We start from the raw sequence: 17,760 nt of genomic DNA, 5'->3' as shown, positions 1-17,760 counted from the left end.
GGGAGTGTTGCTGGCTGGCAACTGTTTCTGGCTGTTTCCAATGTGCTCTGGAAAGGGAGGTCAAAGCAGACTCATACATTTAGATTTGCTTTGAGAGGAATGAGCACATGGTTCTTTATAGCAGCTTTACTCATAATTGCACTAACTTGGAAGCAACCAAGTTTTCCTTCATTAAGTGAATGGATAAATAATTTGTGGTACATCTACACAATGAAATATTGATCAGTACCAAGAGGAAATAAGCTTTTAGGACATGAAATGACATGGAGGATACAAATGCATATCACTAAGTGAAAGAAGCTAACCTGAAAAGCTATGTAGATACCATATGGCTCCAAATATATGGCAATCTGGAAAGGGCAAATCTAGAGAGAGAGTTAAAAGATCAGAGGTTTCTAGGAGCTGACGGGCGAGGAAGGGAAGAATTGGTGAAACAGGACTGGCAAGGCAGTGAAATGACTGTGTAGTATGCTGGATACTTATTTTACATTTGTTCAGATCTACAGAATGTACAACAGTAAATGCTAATATAAACTATGAACTGCATGATGGATCGATGTTATTTTATCAGTTGTAAAAAATGTCCCACTGTTTCATCAGTATCAATAGGCTGGTGATACTGGCAAGAAGCTGTGCCTGTGTGGGGGAAGGGAATGTAGGAAATCATACTGCAGCGCAATTTTGCTGTGAATCTAAGATGCTTTAAAAACGTCCTAGCAGTGTAGCTGCAATTATATAGTGTGCTGTATTTGCCACTTCTGACATGTGAGTGTTCATATGTGTAGATATGTATCACCTGAGATTTTATATCTCTTTAGACTCATGCATGCTTATATATATATATATATATATATATATATATATATACATATAGCTATTGAATATTCATTATCTACTGGACTCAGTGTTTAAGTTACTTATGTTATCTTCCCAAGACCCTTCACTACGGGCCAGCGGGTACAAGGAGAATGTGGGCATCATGGTTGAGGTCACCCAGCTTCTAAGCAGTGCTAGGCTCCCACTCACTAAGATGAGGGTATCACAGCAGGGACACAGTGAGCACTTCAGGAACACCTCCACTGAGAGTGCATGGCCTTTGACTGTTGATAGTTTGTTTCATTAGGGTAATTAACATACAGCTCACTTATTTTGCATTCCTGTCTAGAGGCAAGTCCCTTCTGTCTTGTTTGCAAACAGAGATCCTAGGTCCTCAGCTGCATCTCTGGAAGAAAAGTGCTTGAATGGGGTGGAGTGAGGTCTCCCAACTTCATTTCTAAATCCTGAAGAAACACTCCCTTCTGGTGCTGCTTCTTCCCTGCTAGCACATGGCCACCAGAGCCCAGTGCTCCTAAGGAGCAGCGAAGGTTAAATCCTCATTTCTAGGAAGCATACACAGTGGTTACCTTCATTCCACATTCTATTTGCGGGAAAAGGTCAAATGAAATGAAGCACAGGCGGGATGGAATGTCAGGTTCCCACAGACCTTTGTGAGGAGGATGACAAGTATCCGCAATCTCTGAGCTTTCTGTGGAGGGAGGGGGGATGGTACTGGGAATTGAACTTAGGGGCATTCTATCTCTGAGATACAGCCCTATTTTATTTTATATTTGTATGTTTTGAAACAGGGTCTTACAAGGTTGCTGAGAGTCTCACTTCCTTGCTGAGTCAGTCCTTGAACCAAGATCCTCCTATCTCAGCCTCCTACAGACTGGAATTAGAAGCCTGTGTGCCACCACGCCCCTCTTCACAGGCTTTTTGTTCACACCTGACCTGTGGTGGATCACTAAAGCTTGTCCAAGAGGTGAAATCTGAGGGCTTCTTGAAATGGCTGCTTTTTATGTGTCTGCTATGCTGATCTCTCAATCATTTTCAAATCAGTTTAAAAGGATCGAGTTTTTTTTCTGGTAGAAAATATGCCCATCCTGGATACCCTATAAGGCAGGAAATATGTCTAAATGGAGTTTAGGATTTAACCAATGACTAGCATGTCTAAATGGAGTTTAGGGCAAGGATTCACAGTGACACAAAGCTACCTTGTTTTACAGTAAACAGATAAAATATACTAATAGGTTGGGCCAATTTCTTTCTTTTTTTTTTTTTCAGGTGGTCCAGAGGCCTTTTAATTGACACATGGCCATTGCACATATATATGGGGCACCATGTTGTGTATCAATATCTGTACACATTGTGTTATAAACTGTTTAAATATATGTAATTCCAGCTGGGCATGGTGGCGCTCACTTGTGATCCCAGCATTTGGGCAGCTGAGACAGGAGAATTTGGATTCACAGCCAGCCTCAGCTACTTAGCGAGGCTCTTTGCAACTCAGTGTGACCCTGTTTCAAAATTAAAAAAAAAAAAAATAGGGTTGGGGGTATAGCTCAGAGGTAGAATGCCCCTGGATTCCATCCCCAGTACCCCCCCACACCCCAAATGTAATGCCACTAATTTTTTAGTAGATAGGAAAGCCTTATAACATTTTAAAAATAAATGGCTATTTATTGTTGATGACTTTTTATTCTTACTGCGTGTAATTTTGGAAAATCTGGATTTTTATTTGACTTTATCATGAGTAGCATCTGAGTTACAAATAAAAAGCCTCTTTTATTTCAAAAGAAAAGGAAGTAATTGAGAGCACCCCCCCCCACACACACACACACAAACACTCAGATACACTAAACTTCAACTACTTTTACTTTCTGTGAGGAAAAAAATCATTATCTGCTTGTGGCTTCGTTATTTAATTGCCTACACTGTGCACTTAGTGGAGCTGATTTCTACCAAGATTCTGTTGGGACAGGGTGGTTGGACCAGGCTGGGCTGGCCTGCAGTGGCTTGGCTCAGTGAGGAGAAAATGCACCTCCCTCTCCCTTTCATTTCACTCCTAAATCCAGTGGCATAGGACAAACTTGCTATCCTCAGTTGATTTGTCTCTATCAAGAACTCTCCTTCTCTATGGCTGTACCCTCTGTGATGGAGGAAAGGGAGGAGAGCACATGTGTTTGACCTGCCATAGCTAGTTCACTGGATTTTCCACACAACATGCTTTCTATTAAAGAAAGAACAGGGCAGTGCAGCAGGGACTACACAGACCGGACATTCTAGAAATGGATGTCCCAGGGACTTCAGGAGTGGACAGTGTGAAGAGCAGGGACCAGAGGGCAAGCTTTCAAGACTAGACAGGATTTGGTAATAATAAGGTGTATCTTAGAATGTATTTTCATTGGCTGAAAGCTTGTATTCTATTTTAGCTCATTATAACCAAGGCAAGAACTTGGTCAAAACCCTATTTTTTGCCAACTTTTCTAATTATGGGAGTATGTAGTTGCTGATTGCTTACTAACCATGGCTCATCAAAATCCATGTGAAAATGGGCATAAGCAAAGAGCTGATTCTAAGTGCTGCCTCACAAAGATGTTGCCTCCCAAACGGGAACCACATCTATAACACTGCTCGTACCCACCACTGCAAGGCCATCGGAAGTTGCTTGTGTGCATATATGTAATCACCAGTTCATTTTTTTTTTGTTTAAGACTTGCCTGTATTCTTCTCTCATTTATAGGTATCTTTGCCATGGGCACACCTAGACTTCCACTCCAGATTAGATTCAGGGTTGCCTTCTCTCTCTCTTTTTTTTTTTCCATGCAAAATCATGATTGGTGAGAGATAAGTTTTAACTGGTGCCATTAATGTTTTAGTCAAACGAAAGTTATAATTGTAGCAACCACTTCATATTGTTTTGACATTTTTCTCATGGAGAAGGCCAAAGGCTGACCTTTGTTTTCCTATCTTCAGAGTGCCATGAAATTCTTCAAAGGTCACTTTTCTTTCCCCAAATAATTGCATGGTGACATTCTACTGGTATTATGTCATTTCTGTTTTAGAGTGTGAGTAGTGGAAATGTATATATCTGAAACTTTTACCCCAGTACACCTTGGGCTCACTTAAAATCTTATTTTCTTTCACAGATGGCTTTTACCTGTGGAAATGTTTGTCTCATGCATACCTCTTGTGTCTGATTTTTCTCTCTACCCAGGCCTTCTGCCTTATCTAGTAGCCCAACGTATTCAGACCTGCCATTCATTAGGATCTCTCCGCATCGGAATCCTGCTGCAGCTTCTGAGTCTCCCTTCAGCCCCCCACACCCCTACATTAACCCTTACATGGATTACATCCGATCTCTGCACAGCAGCCCGTCCCTCTCCATGATCTCGGCAGCTCGGGGACTGAGCCCTACAGATGGTAAGCCTCAGATCAATTTTGCTTCTGCAGGTTACACCACTACCTCTCTGCACCTCACCTAGGATCTTGCACGAAGTAGATCTAATGCTTAGTATTGTTTCTCATGTGCAAAACACCTTACCAAGTGCTCAATGGAATTATTTCATTTCAGTGGGTGGTGTTGTTACCTCCATTTTCAGGTAAAGATAGCAATGTGCAGAGGGTTCAAGTAACTTGCAACCTGGTCATCCATGGCTGTTAACTGGCAGAGGTGGAACTCAAAGTCACATGTCACTGACTCCTCAGTTTTTGCTCTTAACCACTGTTCTCTTCTGCCATTCCATACAAACTAGCCCTCAGCCATTTGCACATGTACATGAGTGGCCAAGCATTTCCCTTATCTTATCATGAACTCTGTTCTCTTTTGTATGTCAGTCCTTTATGCAGATGTGTCTTTTGAGCAGTGGTTCACAAACTGTCATGTGCTTACAGAATCACCTGGGGATCATGATAAGACTGATCCTTCATCAGGTGGGGCCCAAGGTTCTGCACTTCTAAAAGGCTTCCAGGTGACCACAATCTGAGTAGCAAAGTCTCACTTAGAAAACTTGATGGTCCAGACCTCTGTTGCATGTAACTTCAACCCTTGAGCACACAAAATGAACTAGAAGAGGAGGAAGAAAATAAAATTGAAATTAGACTTTACTTTTATAATATTTGACGCTCATTTTAGGCTCTCAGTGATTAAATTTCTGTTGGTTGTATTAGCCTCCTACTTTTCACATGACTTTTTTTTTTCCTTTTTTGCACTGGGGCAATTCTTTTAAAAAATTTTTTTTTTATTGGAGCCGGGCGTGGTGGTGCACGCTTGTAATCCCTGCGCTTGGGTGACAGAGACAGGAAGATCACGCAGGTTCGAAGCCGCGCTGGCTTAGGAGACCCTGTTTCCAAATAAAAATGTAAAAATAGGTCTGAGAGTGTAGCCCGGAGGTAGAAGGGCTTCCAGGAACCCCAGTACCATCAAAAAAAATAATTTTTTTAATGGTGTATTGTAGTCTTATATTTTAATGTAGTACAAGATGGTAGAGGCATACTTTACACACTATACTCAGTTATCCCTTAACCAATTCCCACCCCATTGCCTCCCCTCCTGGTTTTATTAGCCTCCTAATTACTTACTTTTCACATGACTTTTTTTTTAATTGAAACTATGTGTTCCCCTGCTGTCAAGTTTTAACCCATTTATCCCGTTAAGGAAAAAAAGTATATCCTATTTCTTGCCCACATGCAAATTTATTGCCTGTAATTGCTGTACTCTGAGTCCATAAGCCTTATTAATTGCAGATAGCTGGTTATGAATTCTTTGCAACAGATCACAAATTGCTTATTGTTTCAAAGCAAAGAGATATACCAGATACTTCATTTCACTGACTAGTGTTTGATTAGCTCTCAAGGATCAGATTGTTTATGTGGTAAAGATAGAAATGTGGATCCTCCTCCAGGTTCTCCAGGCTGACTGCTCCCTGAGGCTGCATGTGCTCAGTGGGATGCTGCATAAAGTTTCATAAGAGGCATCCACTCCTCTGTGTTTCCAGGAATAGCTGTCCTCCAGGAACAGTTACGGGCTCGTTTGTTTTCTCCTGAGTCAGTGCAGTGAATATACTTGTAAGATATTCAAGGAATAAGTTTTGCCATTTGAGCAATATTCACATTAAAAACAAACAAACAAAAAAAAAAACAAACACAAACAGTGAGAGCTGAGCATGGTGGCTCACACTTGTAATCCAGGCATTTGGGTGGCTGAGACAGGAGGATCCAGGTTTGCAGACAGCCTCAGCTACTTAGTGAGGCCCTCCACAATTTAATGAAACCTTGTTTCAAAAATAAAGAATAAAAAATAAGGCTGGGTGTGTAGCTCGGTTGTAGAATGGCCCTGGGTTTCATCTCCAGTACCCCCCCCCCATACACACACACAAACACAGTGAAAGAGTCAAATATGAGTTCTTTTGCTTTGGATTTGGTTAGACAATAGGATAAATGGAGCATCATTTCCATGGAGTGCTTGAGAGGTGGTGGAAATGACCAAAGAGAGCAGACAGAAGGAGGGAAGGGGGCAGCTCAGAGTGGACTTGAAGTCATACCTGGCTTGAGAAAATTTGATCGGGCTAGGGAAAGTTGTACCTTTAGTCACTTCACTGAGACCATGCTTGTCATCTGCTCCCCATGGCACTGGATGAGAAGAAGGAATCCTGCCACTGGCTGGTGTGCCTTCCTGGCTCTAGTTAACATCCAACAAAATTATGTCTCTAATATAGTACCCTCTCATTTTTAAGATTTTCATTTATCATATGAATGATATGGTGAATTGATCCCAGGGGCCTTCTACCTCTGTGCCACATCCCCTCTCTTTATTAGTTTATTTTAGAACAGGTTCTCCCTAGGTTGCTGAGAGTCTCAATAAGTTGCTGAGGCTGGCCTTGAACCTGTGATCCTCCTATCTCAGTCTCTCAAGTATTAGGATTACAGGTATGTGCCACTGCATCTGGCTAAGTTTTAAAATTATTTCTAGGCTGGGTATGGTGATACATGTTTGTAAGCTCAGTACTTGGGAAGCTGAGACAGGAAGATTGCAAATTCGTGGCTAGCCTCAGCTACATAGTGAGGCCTTCCACAACTTAGTGAGACCCTGTTTAAAAAAAATATATATATATATGGCTGGTGGTGTAGCTTGGAGATAGAATGCTCTGAGTTCAATCCCCAGTACTGCAAAAAAAAAAAAAAAATCATGTATAAAAAGTACAGTGACACAAATCCATAGTCCTATTGCTAGAATGCTGGTGTTTGTAGATAATTGTTGTAAAACTTTTATTGATCAAATGCTAAGTACTAGACACTTTACATGCATGATTTTACTTTTTACTCCCAGCAACCCCACAGAGCCAGTGTGAATCCAGATCTTTGTGAATCTAGAGGCCACCCTCAGCACTGCTGCATATCTTGTTGCTCTTGCACGTAAATTGGCAGGTGAAAACCGATTATTACCCCACTTATATAAAGCTGACTCTTGCCAGAAAATTGCCCCAGATTGATAGGTATATTTTCCTTTTGATTTTTGTAATGAAAAAAAGAAAAAGAAAGCTTTTACATTATGAAACATGAAATTGCACCTTATCATTCAGTTGCATGTCGTTAAAAATGTGCTGCTTTTTTCTTTTGTAAACCCTGACTCCTCTTGTTAGGATTAAGTCAGACACTTCTGTCAAGAGCTTAGGGAAGTATTTTAAGTATGTCTGAAGAGATATAACAGTTGTCTGAATCATCTACTTTTGTAAGAAATTTGAACATATAGTGATTTGGTATAATAAATTGTTTTGGGAGTCAAACATGGCCATACCTTGTATAATAACATTTGGTCAATAACAGATCACATGTACAGCAGAGGTCTCATAATATTGCATTATCTACTGATATTGCCCTCTTAGTTTGTGTAAAGTACATTCTCTGATGATCCCACAATGACAAAATTGCCTGTTGACATATTTTTCTGAATATATCTCTGTCTTATGGTCTGCATAACTAGACATGCTTTAATCATTTTGAATTCTTGTTGATTTCTTTAGATTAACAAGCAACATTTTGTAATGTATTTTCTTGATTCCTTCAGTTTTATTTTCAAATAAAGATAATCTAATATTAATGTAGGCACCGTTCAAGCTAAAGGAACTTTACTATAATGAGCCATAAAATAAGTTGTGTGTGAGGGACACATGAGGAACGGAGTTGGGAAACCTCAAGGAAGCCTCTAATTGACCATCTTCTGACTGTCACCACACTGACTTCTTCTCTTCCAGCCCCCCACGCTGGAGTCAGCCCTGCAGAATACTATCACCAGATGGCCCTCTTGGCCGGCCAGCGCAGCCCCTATGCTGACATCCTTCCCTCTGCTGCCACAGCTGGTGCAGGGGCCATCCACATGGAGTATCTTCATGCCATGGATAGTAAGTGACAGAACTGTTTTCTGAATCCCTGGGTAAGAGAGGGGACAAATACTAACTTATGAAATGGAGAGGCAGATACAAAGATTAGGTAACTAACTTTTCAACCCAGAGGAGGAAGGAGGAACCAAGGACACTTGGTGCTGTGGTCCCTTTGGCTTCTTTGGAAACTTCACACATGTGACCAGCCTCAGACTCTCTGTTTGGCTTGGGGGAACCAATTTGGTAGCTCCATATGAATAGAACTGATGAGTAAAATTTCCTGTCCTGATTCTTTTGATAATAAATATAGGAACAGATTTGATACACAGAGGGACTTTTCTTAGTCACTCCTTGGTTTTATGAATTTTATACTTTAAAAATTAAGGAAGAGTTTAAAAAGACCTATATCTGGTTTTCTATTTTCTACATTAAATGTTTTATTTTGCCCTATATATCTTCTTTACATGAAAAAACTTGTTTCAATAAGACCTAATGTTGTTGCTGAGCACATAGAGAGACAGAATAGTTGCATCCAGGAAACAAAAAACTACAAACCGGAATGGTCTGCTCTTAGTATGTAACAGTGGAAGAAAAGGGGATCATTTGATGTGTGTCAGGACTTTTGGGGTCCCTGAAGGCACATGTGATTCCAGCACAAGCCTCTCCTTTTAGAGAGGAAGATACAGCTTTGGACAGAGCACATGCTTGGAGTTTTATTTGTTTGTTTCTTTGAATAGCAGTGATCGACTTGTCCATTTCCAGCTACAGTCAGTTTGGATTGTTCTGTGTCAGGTGTACACTTGTCAACTCTCTGCCAGTTCATTTCTCAGATTGAGATGTGATTGGTCCATAGAGGGAAAAGAATCTATAGCCTTGGTCTGTTCCCCATCTAGAAGCTACCTAGTTGTAGCTGTGGGAACTTAAGCTTGCACTGGTTTCCATCAGGCAGCTGGGTACCACACACAGAGGAAAAGATGTGTTAACATCTTCTGCAGGGGTTTTGTTGTTTGGCTCCATAGAGTAGAAAGCTTACATTTCAAATTCATCATAACCACATCTCAATAAGCAGTTGTTGAAAGAAAAAAAAGTTCAGTGTTATTATGCAAATCAGTTATTTAAAAATCTGCAAATAAAGAATTAAAATAAGAGAGACTTCTCAGAAGGTCAGCCCACATTACTTTCCCTATTTGATGAGAATGTGTTTAGTCAGGCAGTGGTGGTTTTTATCTAAATAAAGGATGAAGCTACCCTTTTACTTTGTAAAAACTAATTAAAGGAATTTTAATTTGCCAGAGTATATGGTAAATTGATTGTCATTAAGTAGGAATTTAGATGTACTATCATTCATCACATAAAAAGATACCTCCTTTCTCTTTGTCAGATTCTTTTATTAGAATAGAGAAACAAAACAATTAACGGAAAGCCAGATTGGAGCTATTTGCGTTCGTACATTATGGATGATCTAGCTTGTTTCAGAAGTAGTCACCTGATCAGGGAAGGCCTACTTCTCTTTCAGCTGCCTTGAAAATGCTTGCCTTATGTTTTAGCAACTTTCTTCAATCAAAATCCCAAATCACTGTCACCAAATACAGCACTGACCTTCTCACTTGGTTGAAGAGGGTTGAGAAGAACATATTAAAGGTTTGGAAACTGCTTAAAATACTACATTCCTTCCCTCTAAGAGAACTGAAATAGCATTTATTTAGAACATAGGATGATGAGTGCATAGGAATTTAATTCAAAGGAGTTTTATCCAACAGAATTAATCTCAAGTTTCTACATTGCCGCCTGCAATGGTAGATCCAGCTGAGGTCTAAGTGATCACTCCACCCAATCATTACAGATCTCCAGGACTCTTTGATTAGCAAACACCACAATAAACTGGTTTCAGATGAACACACGTCTGACTTTTCTATGTAGCAACAGTGAGCATGTTGGTGGGGTCAGTGAGATGGAAGTTAGGAACTATATGCTGCATGTTAGAAGAAACAGATCTTGCCTGGCGTGGTGGCGCACGCTTGTAATCCCCACGCTTTGGAGGCTTAAGAGACCCTATTTCCAAATAAAAATATAAAAATAGGTCTGGGAGTGTAGCCCAGAGGTAGAAGGGTTTCCAGGAACCCCAGTACCACCAAGATCTAAATAAATAAAAATAAACATCTTTTATAACTCTAATGTATATGTTGGGATTAGAGGAACCTTAAAAGATACAAGAACATGTAATTTCTATAAGGAACATTCCAAACGTGAGAGAGCTCCAGAAACCCACTATTTATAGTGGAGGGAAACTAAGTAAGAGCTGGTGCTGGGGGGAACGGAGCTGTTCCACCAAAGCCATATGGACCTGAAGGGTTCCATGCAAAAAATGAAAAGAGCTTACTGGGCTCCTGGGCTGTGCCTTTGCTTGGTGTAGGATAAATAAGAATGCTAGTATTTTTATAATTTCACATGGCTTTCTCTCTTGTATCACTTCCAGTTAGTAAATTGAAAATTAGAGTTGTTCCAGGAAAGGAATCTGTCTAGCACATCTTGCTACTTCCAGCTCTTAGTGAGAAATGTGGAGCCAGCTATGTTTAAGGCAGATACTGTAATAAAAGTAAGATCCAGACTTAAATACTAAAAAAGTGTGTACATAGTTGGGATTGCCATTTTGTACTCACATGCCCTAAATCAGGCGGGGAATGAAACTATTCTAAATAAACAAACTCATTTTAAATGTACCTGAAAGAAAAATTTGAGTAGGTATCATATTTGTCATTCAAATTGGTTTTCCAGTTTTATACATGGATGATACTAAGTTCCAGTTTGTGGTTATAGTATTAACTATAAAGCTTTTCGTAGACATCTATCCCATTTGTTAAATTCCTGCAAAGCTTGTTGGATTGTTATCTTGTGTCAGAACTATCTTTGTTGAGGAAAGTATTCCCAGTGAATGTAATGGAAACCACCTGCCTGGACCTTTTTCTGTTAGTTTACCTACCACTTCAATTTTCTGGGTGCTGCAAAATTGCCATGTCCCTCTGAGTAGGTAGGTATACCCATGCTGTAAAATAGTAGAAGCCTTCTGTTTGTACTTAGAACTGGTCATGTTTGATTTCCTTTTGTACCTGATGGGATTATGTTTTCATTCTTACATTTAACTTTGGTGATTCTGTAATATAAATATGACTTTCCCAAAGGCAATAATAATGTATCTGTGGGCCACAGTCTTCCATATGCCCTGAGATTCAGATTTTAATATCTATCAAACTTGAAGACAAATGGGTATTTAATTTTTAACTCCTCAGGTAAAAAACATTGTATTAAGTTTCCTTGTGTTTAAGTTGAGTTACTAACCTCTATCTCAAGACTTTATTAGTGTATTCTTCTTGAAGGCCAAAGATTCTAATAAATGCATTATCCTCTGTTAGTTCTGATCAGAGAAGCAAAGTCCAGAGAAGAATTAGCATGCCTTGTAGGCACATTGAACCTCATTATCATGCTCACAGGGGCTTCTGCCCCCCACCACACACATTGAAACAATCTATAAACAATTGATATCTTAAGATTTTAAACATTTCCTGGGATGTATGGTCTTAGAATGAAGGGAATTTAGGGAAGCAGTGCCAATTTCCCCACTATTGAGCGATGATCTTTCTTGTGGGGGGTGCCCTGTACACTGTGGAATGTTTAGCAGCACCCCTGGCCTCCACCCACTGAATTTGCCAGTGGCACTCTATGAGTTGTGACAACTAGAATGTCTCCAGATGTTGTCACATGTCTCCTGGGGCATGAAATCACCCCCAGTTGAGAACCACAGATTTAGGGTAATGTATTTATAAGTTGTTTTAGTAATGCTCTAAGCATCCCAGGGAGTAGATAACTCCAGAAATCATGGGAGAAAGAAGGGCATAAGTAGGATGAATTTTTTTTTTTAATTTCAGGATGCTTTTGACTCATTTTTTCCCTTTGGCTCATTGCCTTATGGTGTGTGTTGGGGTAGGAGGGTGGTGTGTTTCTACTGTGGGAATCACTGTCTTTGTCGCTTGTGGTGAATTAATGATGGGAATATCTAAGCAGCCGTCAGATTCATAAATCACTAGAAATGAGAGGGATAACACATAAAAGTCTCTCCCTTTTGTTTAGCGATTTATCATTTTGCCTACACATTAATAAACAGAGCTCCCCCGAGGTAAGCCCCTGGAAGATAAATATTTCTTTCTGATTTCCTCAATTGTAGCCAGTAGATCACAAGGGGCAGAGGAGGGGGAGGTGCTTGTCACCACAGGTTGCTGGCTTCTTATCCTTCACTTCTCTTACACAGGCAAGGGGGCAGTCAGTAGCAGGTATAGAGTCCACCTGCAGGTAATCAGGTTCTGTTTTGTTTATATAACAGGCACCAGATTCCCCAGTCCCAGGCTGTCAGCCAGGCCAAGCCGAAAACGTACCCTGTCCATATCACCACTGTCGGATCATAGCTTTGACCTTCAGACCATGATAAGGACGTCTCCCAACTCCTTGGTCACGATTCTCAATAATTCTCGTAGCAGCTCTTCAGCAAGTGGCTCCTATGGCCACTTATCTGCAAGTGCAATCAGGTATGTATTTTATTGAATCTATCATGTGTTTTTGTAATGACATGTCAGCCCTTGAGTTCACCTGTAGTGATTTGTGTACAGTACAGACTGCCTAAGAAGAGTATAAAACAGTCTGCCCCTGGGCCTATACTGGGATGTAGGTCCAGGAACAAAACAGTGAACTGCAGTTTTTGAGCCCAAAATAAGTTATTTGCATACATTAGCTGGTAGCCCATATGTATAAATATCATGGATAGAAAAATATATAAAAATTGATGAATTACAATGAAATCTATATCTGAGAGCCAGACAAGAATATGGGCAGTCTTAATCCAGGGATTCTTTTCCTGAGTATAGTTCTCCAGCACAAAACGGACTTCATGTGTGATTGTGTAATACATGGATGGAGTAGGAACAAAAATGAAAAGGCCAGGCATGACATAAGTTTTCTTCCACAGTTGTTATGGGAATAGAGTCTTTGAGAGAGAGACAGAAAAAGTTAAGAGCAGGGCTTTTAATATAGTGGATAATAAATGTAAGTAACTTCGTCCACAGTGGGCACTGGTTAATTATCACAGGAAATCTGGCAAAAGAGTTTTTGCTGGTTTATATTTTCAGCTTAATTTAAAAGATCTTAACTTCTTTATAGAACATAAGCATTTTAACACTTCCTTACATGTAAGTAAGGAATGTAAATATGATTACTGTAAAATATTTCTCATTACTAATGATTCATCCTGGACTTATATAAGAAGGGAATAAAAGTAATCCAAATTATTATTTTTAGGAGGATTGACATTGCTTTTGTCAATTAATCATTTTTTATTTGAACTTGAGCTACTTCACAAGTGATAGAGACAGAATAAAATTGTAATCTTGTAAATTTTTTGCATCCAGAATTTAAGAAGTCGGTTACTAGCAATCTTTTTATTTTATTTTTTTTTTTGTGGTACTGGGGTTGGAACCCAGGGGCTTTTCTACCTCCGGGCTATACTCCCCTACCTTTTTTTTTTTTTTTTTTTTTGGTGGTACTGAGGTTCCTGGAAACCCTTCTACCTCCAGGCTACACTTCCAGACCTATTTTTATTTTTTATTTTTTTTATTTGGAAACAGAGTTTCCTAAGCCAGCGAGGCTGGCTTCGAACCTGTGTGATCCTCCTGTCTCCACCTCCCAAGCATGGGGATTTACAAGTATGTCCCACCATACCCGGCCTCCCATACCTTTTTTTTTTTTTTTTTTTTTTTTGTTGGTACTGGGGTTCCTGGAAGCCCTTCTACCTCCGGGCTACACTCCCAGACCTATTTTTACATTTTTATTTGGAAACAGGGTCTCCTAAGCCAGCGCGCGCAGCTGGCTTCGAACCTGCGTGATCCTCCTGTCTCTGCCTCCCAAGCGCGGGGATTACAAGCGTGCGCCACCATGCCCAGCCTCCAATACCTATTTTATACTTTATTTGGAGATTGGGTCTCACTAAGTTGCTGAGAGCCTCACTCAGTAGCTGAGGCTGGCTTCGAATCTGTGCGATCCTCCTGTCATATGTTTAATAAAATGTGGGAACATATAATGAAGCAAATAATTGTTCTTACATGATAGTACTCAGTACATAAAGGATGTTTCTGGGTGTCTTCAAGATCAACCACTGTAATCACCATAGGATTTGGAGTCAGATTCTAGCTTTGCCACCAGCCAGCCTTGCAAACCAAACTTACCCTTCTGCTCTAAAGTTTAGTCTTCCCATTTGTCAGCTGCAAGTAAGACATCCAGTGCATAGGGAAGGGACACTTTTTATTGAAACTGGTGTGGATCTTTTATCTGTGGTGATGGGTAAATCCTTTTATGCGTGAAGTCACAAGAGAGCCGACCCAGGATATTCCCTCCAGAAGCTGAGCTACCATAGGCCTGGCTGTGCCATATCATTGGCCCTGAGGAAGTATTCTGCTCTCCAACACCTGGGTGTTCCTATATTCCTGGCAAATATCCCTGGGCCATAGACTGCCAATGACTGCACCTCAGTTTATTGAGATTTATATGATTACTATGTGGCTTGACTAGAAGTCACAGCACCCAAGTAGAAATGTGGTGCATGGTTTTATTCATACAAATGATATTGACACAGAATTACTCTGTGGACAATTTCTTCCTTATCTTTCATTTTTGTTCCCTCTTACTCACTGCCCAGCTATCTTGATTTCTATAGCACCTGAAGGAATTAAGTCAGAATGTGGCCATAGTGGGCACAATGCTATAGTTATTTATTCTTAACCAGCATCTTCCTGCTCTTCTCACCATTACCCAGGCAAGGTAGTTCCAGTACTTGAGAGACCATAAATATCTTGGCTTCGAATAATTATTTCACCCTCTACTTCTAGCACTGATCCCTTTATTCTTAATAGAGGTGGGAAAAAAAATCCAGTCAGGTCCCAGGAGAGCGCATGACAGTCAGGTGACCAGGGTGACACCTTCTTGCTTGCTTGCTTGCTTGCTTGCTTGCCTCTGCACTGCACCCACGCTCACAGTAGGTGACCTCCTCCTAAGTACACATCCACAGCATTAGGGTACTATATGTCTTATAATATATAGAAAGTAATCTAGATCATCCAAGACGAGTTGTGCTTGCCATGTAATATGATTATAATTTTTATTATTAACTATACTACCACTTTCCAGTCCCTTAGCCAAAGAAACAGCAGAGCTTTGCCTTTCCCTATTCTGAATTTCATTTTGTGAGACCTAAAAAACAATTTCAGCTTTTATCAGTTAGTGCTAGGACCAGTAGATGGCAGGAAAAAGAAAGTGTTCAAGTGTTTGGTGGGCACATTTGCTCTAGGCAGTGTACCAAGTTAACTGTAGGCACAAAACACGCTCAACTGCTTTCATCACACAGCAGTTTTGGAAAGCAAGGCATATTATTCTTGGTTCGCATACAAACACAGTAGGTCTTTGCGAGATGAGTTGGCAAGGTCCTGTGCCTGGTGAGGACCAGCACCTGCATTCCAGTCCCCTGACTGTTCCTTTATCTCAAACACATTTGACTGGCTTTTATGTGCTTTTTGTGTATGTGTGTGATACTAGGGGTTGAACTTGCACATGCTACCTCTGAACCCTACTTTTTAAATTTTGAAACAGGGTTTTAGTAAGTTGTGAGGACTTCACGAAATTGTTGAGGCTGGCCGCAAACCTTTGATCCTCCTGTCTCAGCCTCCCGAGTACTGGGATTACAAGATGTGCCACCACATCTGGCTTACATTATTTCTAATTTGCTACTTGGTTAATATTACATAGGATAACAGTGGTGTTTAAGTTTTAAAGGATATTAATGAATGCTTAAAGATAGTCATTCAGATTTATAAAGAATACCATAGCTATCTCCTTCACATTTGTGCCCCAGTTCAAATGTTACTATTAAACAGCCTAATAATAGTGCTTATCATTATTTGGATTTTCTGTATTTACTTGCTCATTTATCATTTGCTAGGGTTTCCTCCAGTAGAATACAGCACTTTTAAGATCTGATTTCACCCCTTCAACACCTGCATTGTCTCACACTGACGTTTGTTTGTTTGTTTGTTTGTTTGGGTACTGGTGATTGAACCCAAGGGTATTCTACCTCCAAGCCATCGCCCCAATTATTTTTTTTTCAAAACGGGGTCTTGCTAGGTTGCTGAGAGTCTCACTAAGTTGCCAAGGCTGGCCTCAAACCTGCAGTTCTCCTGATTTAGCCTCCCAAGTTCTGGGATTACAGGAGTCTGCTACTATTCCTAGCCCAGACAGTAGTTCTTGTATGAACAAATTAAGAAGCTTTTCCACAAATAGCTAGAGTACCAATTACCATTTTTATTAAGGATAGGTATGTGGTAGATAAATAATTATGGTCTTCTAGATTTTTTTTTTTTTTTTTGGATACTGGGGTTGGAACTCAGAGGCCTTCTACCTCCAAGCTACACCCCCAGCCCTATTTTCTACTCTTTATATTGAAACAGGGTCTCACTGGGTTGGAAAGGACCTCACTACGTAGCTGAGGCTGAGATTGTCCATGAACCGCGATCTTCCTGTCTCAGCCTCCCGAATGCTGGGATTACAAGTGTGTGCCACCACACACAGATCTTCCAGATTTTATAGTCTACAATGAATGCTTTTTTAAAATTTTTTTTAAATTTTTTTAAAATTTATTTTATTTTTTTTTATTATTATTTTTTTATTGGTGCACTGTATTCATACATCATAGTAGGATACATACTTTTGTAGACATACATGCACACTTATCCCAGTCAGCCCCCACCCAATCTCCACCCCATTCTCTCCCTATCCCTCCCTCCCATGCTTGGCTTAGTAGTTGACATCTAGTATTACGGCAATTTATCTAAAATTAAAAATGATAATCTCACATAACAGTTTCATTTGTCTGATACCAAGCTTTTGATGACTTAAAGATAACATTTCAATATTTCTTTTTGATTTCTTTCTTACCAGAGAATATTTTTTTTCTATTTTTTAGGTGAAACTATCATATATTTATATATTTTTCAGAAAAAAATCTATCCTAATATGGAATATGGACTCTAGGTACCCAAAATGATCTTGAAAAAGAACAAAGCTAGAAGATATATATTTTCTGATTTCAAACCATATAAAGCTACAATAATTGAAACAGTGTAGTACTATTCTAAAGGCAGATATATAAACCATTGAAGTTAAATAAAAGCCTAGAGCTAAATTCTTCCATATATTGTCAAGTTATTTTTGACAAGGTTTCCACAAACATTTGGTGGTGGAAATATTAATCTTTTAACTAAATATTGTTAAAAAATAATAATTACATGGAAAAGAATAAAATTGGACCCTTACCTAATCCCATATACAAATATTAACTCAAAATAGATAATAGACCTAAATATAAATCTTAAGACTATAAACTTTTAGGAGAAAATCTGGGTCATTAAACCTCACAACATTGAAATTGGCAGTGATTACTTGGTTATGATTTCAATGGCACAGGCAACAGAGG

The 17,760-nt window shown here is 39.7% G+C and overlaps 1 protein-coding gene across 1 annotated transcript in view; it reads left to right on the top strand.

The window, feature by feature from the left end:
- Positions 1–17,760, top strand: part of GLI3 (GLI family zinc finger 3) — a gene marked incomplete at both ends in the record, with an annotated part of 292,363 nt that overhangs the window by 189,191 nt on the left and 85,412 nt on the right. Inside the window, 3 exons of the mRNA XM_080701835.1 lie at positions 4,037–4,242; positions 8,073–8,219; positions 12,574–12,775. Of these exons, the coding sequence (XP_080557961.1) occupies positions 4,037–4,242; positions 8,073–8,219; positions 12,574–12,775 (555 nt within the window). The remainder of the gene's footprint in view (positions 1–4,036; positions 4,243–8,072; positions 8,220–12,573; positions 12,776–17,760) is intronic.

This window comes from Muscardinus avellanarius (genome assembly GCF_963383645.1).
Source record: "Muscardinus avellanarius genome assembly, chromosome: 9".
Lineage (NCBI taxonomy): Eukaryota > Metazoa > Chordata > Mammalia > Rodentia > Gliridae > Muscardinus > Muscardinus avellanarius.
This window is presented reverse-complemented; position numbering and strand designations above follow the sequence as displayed.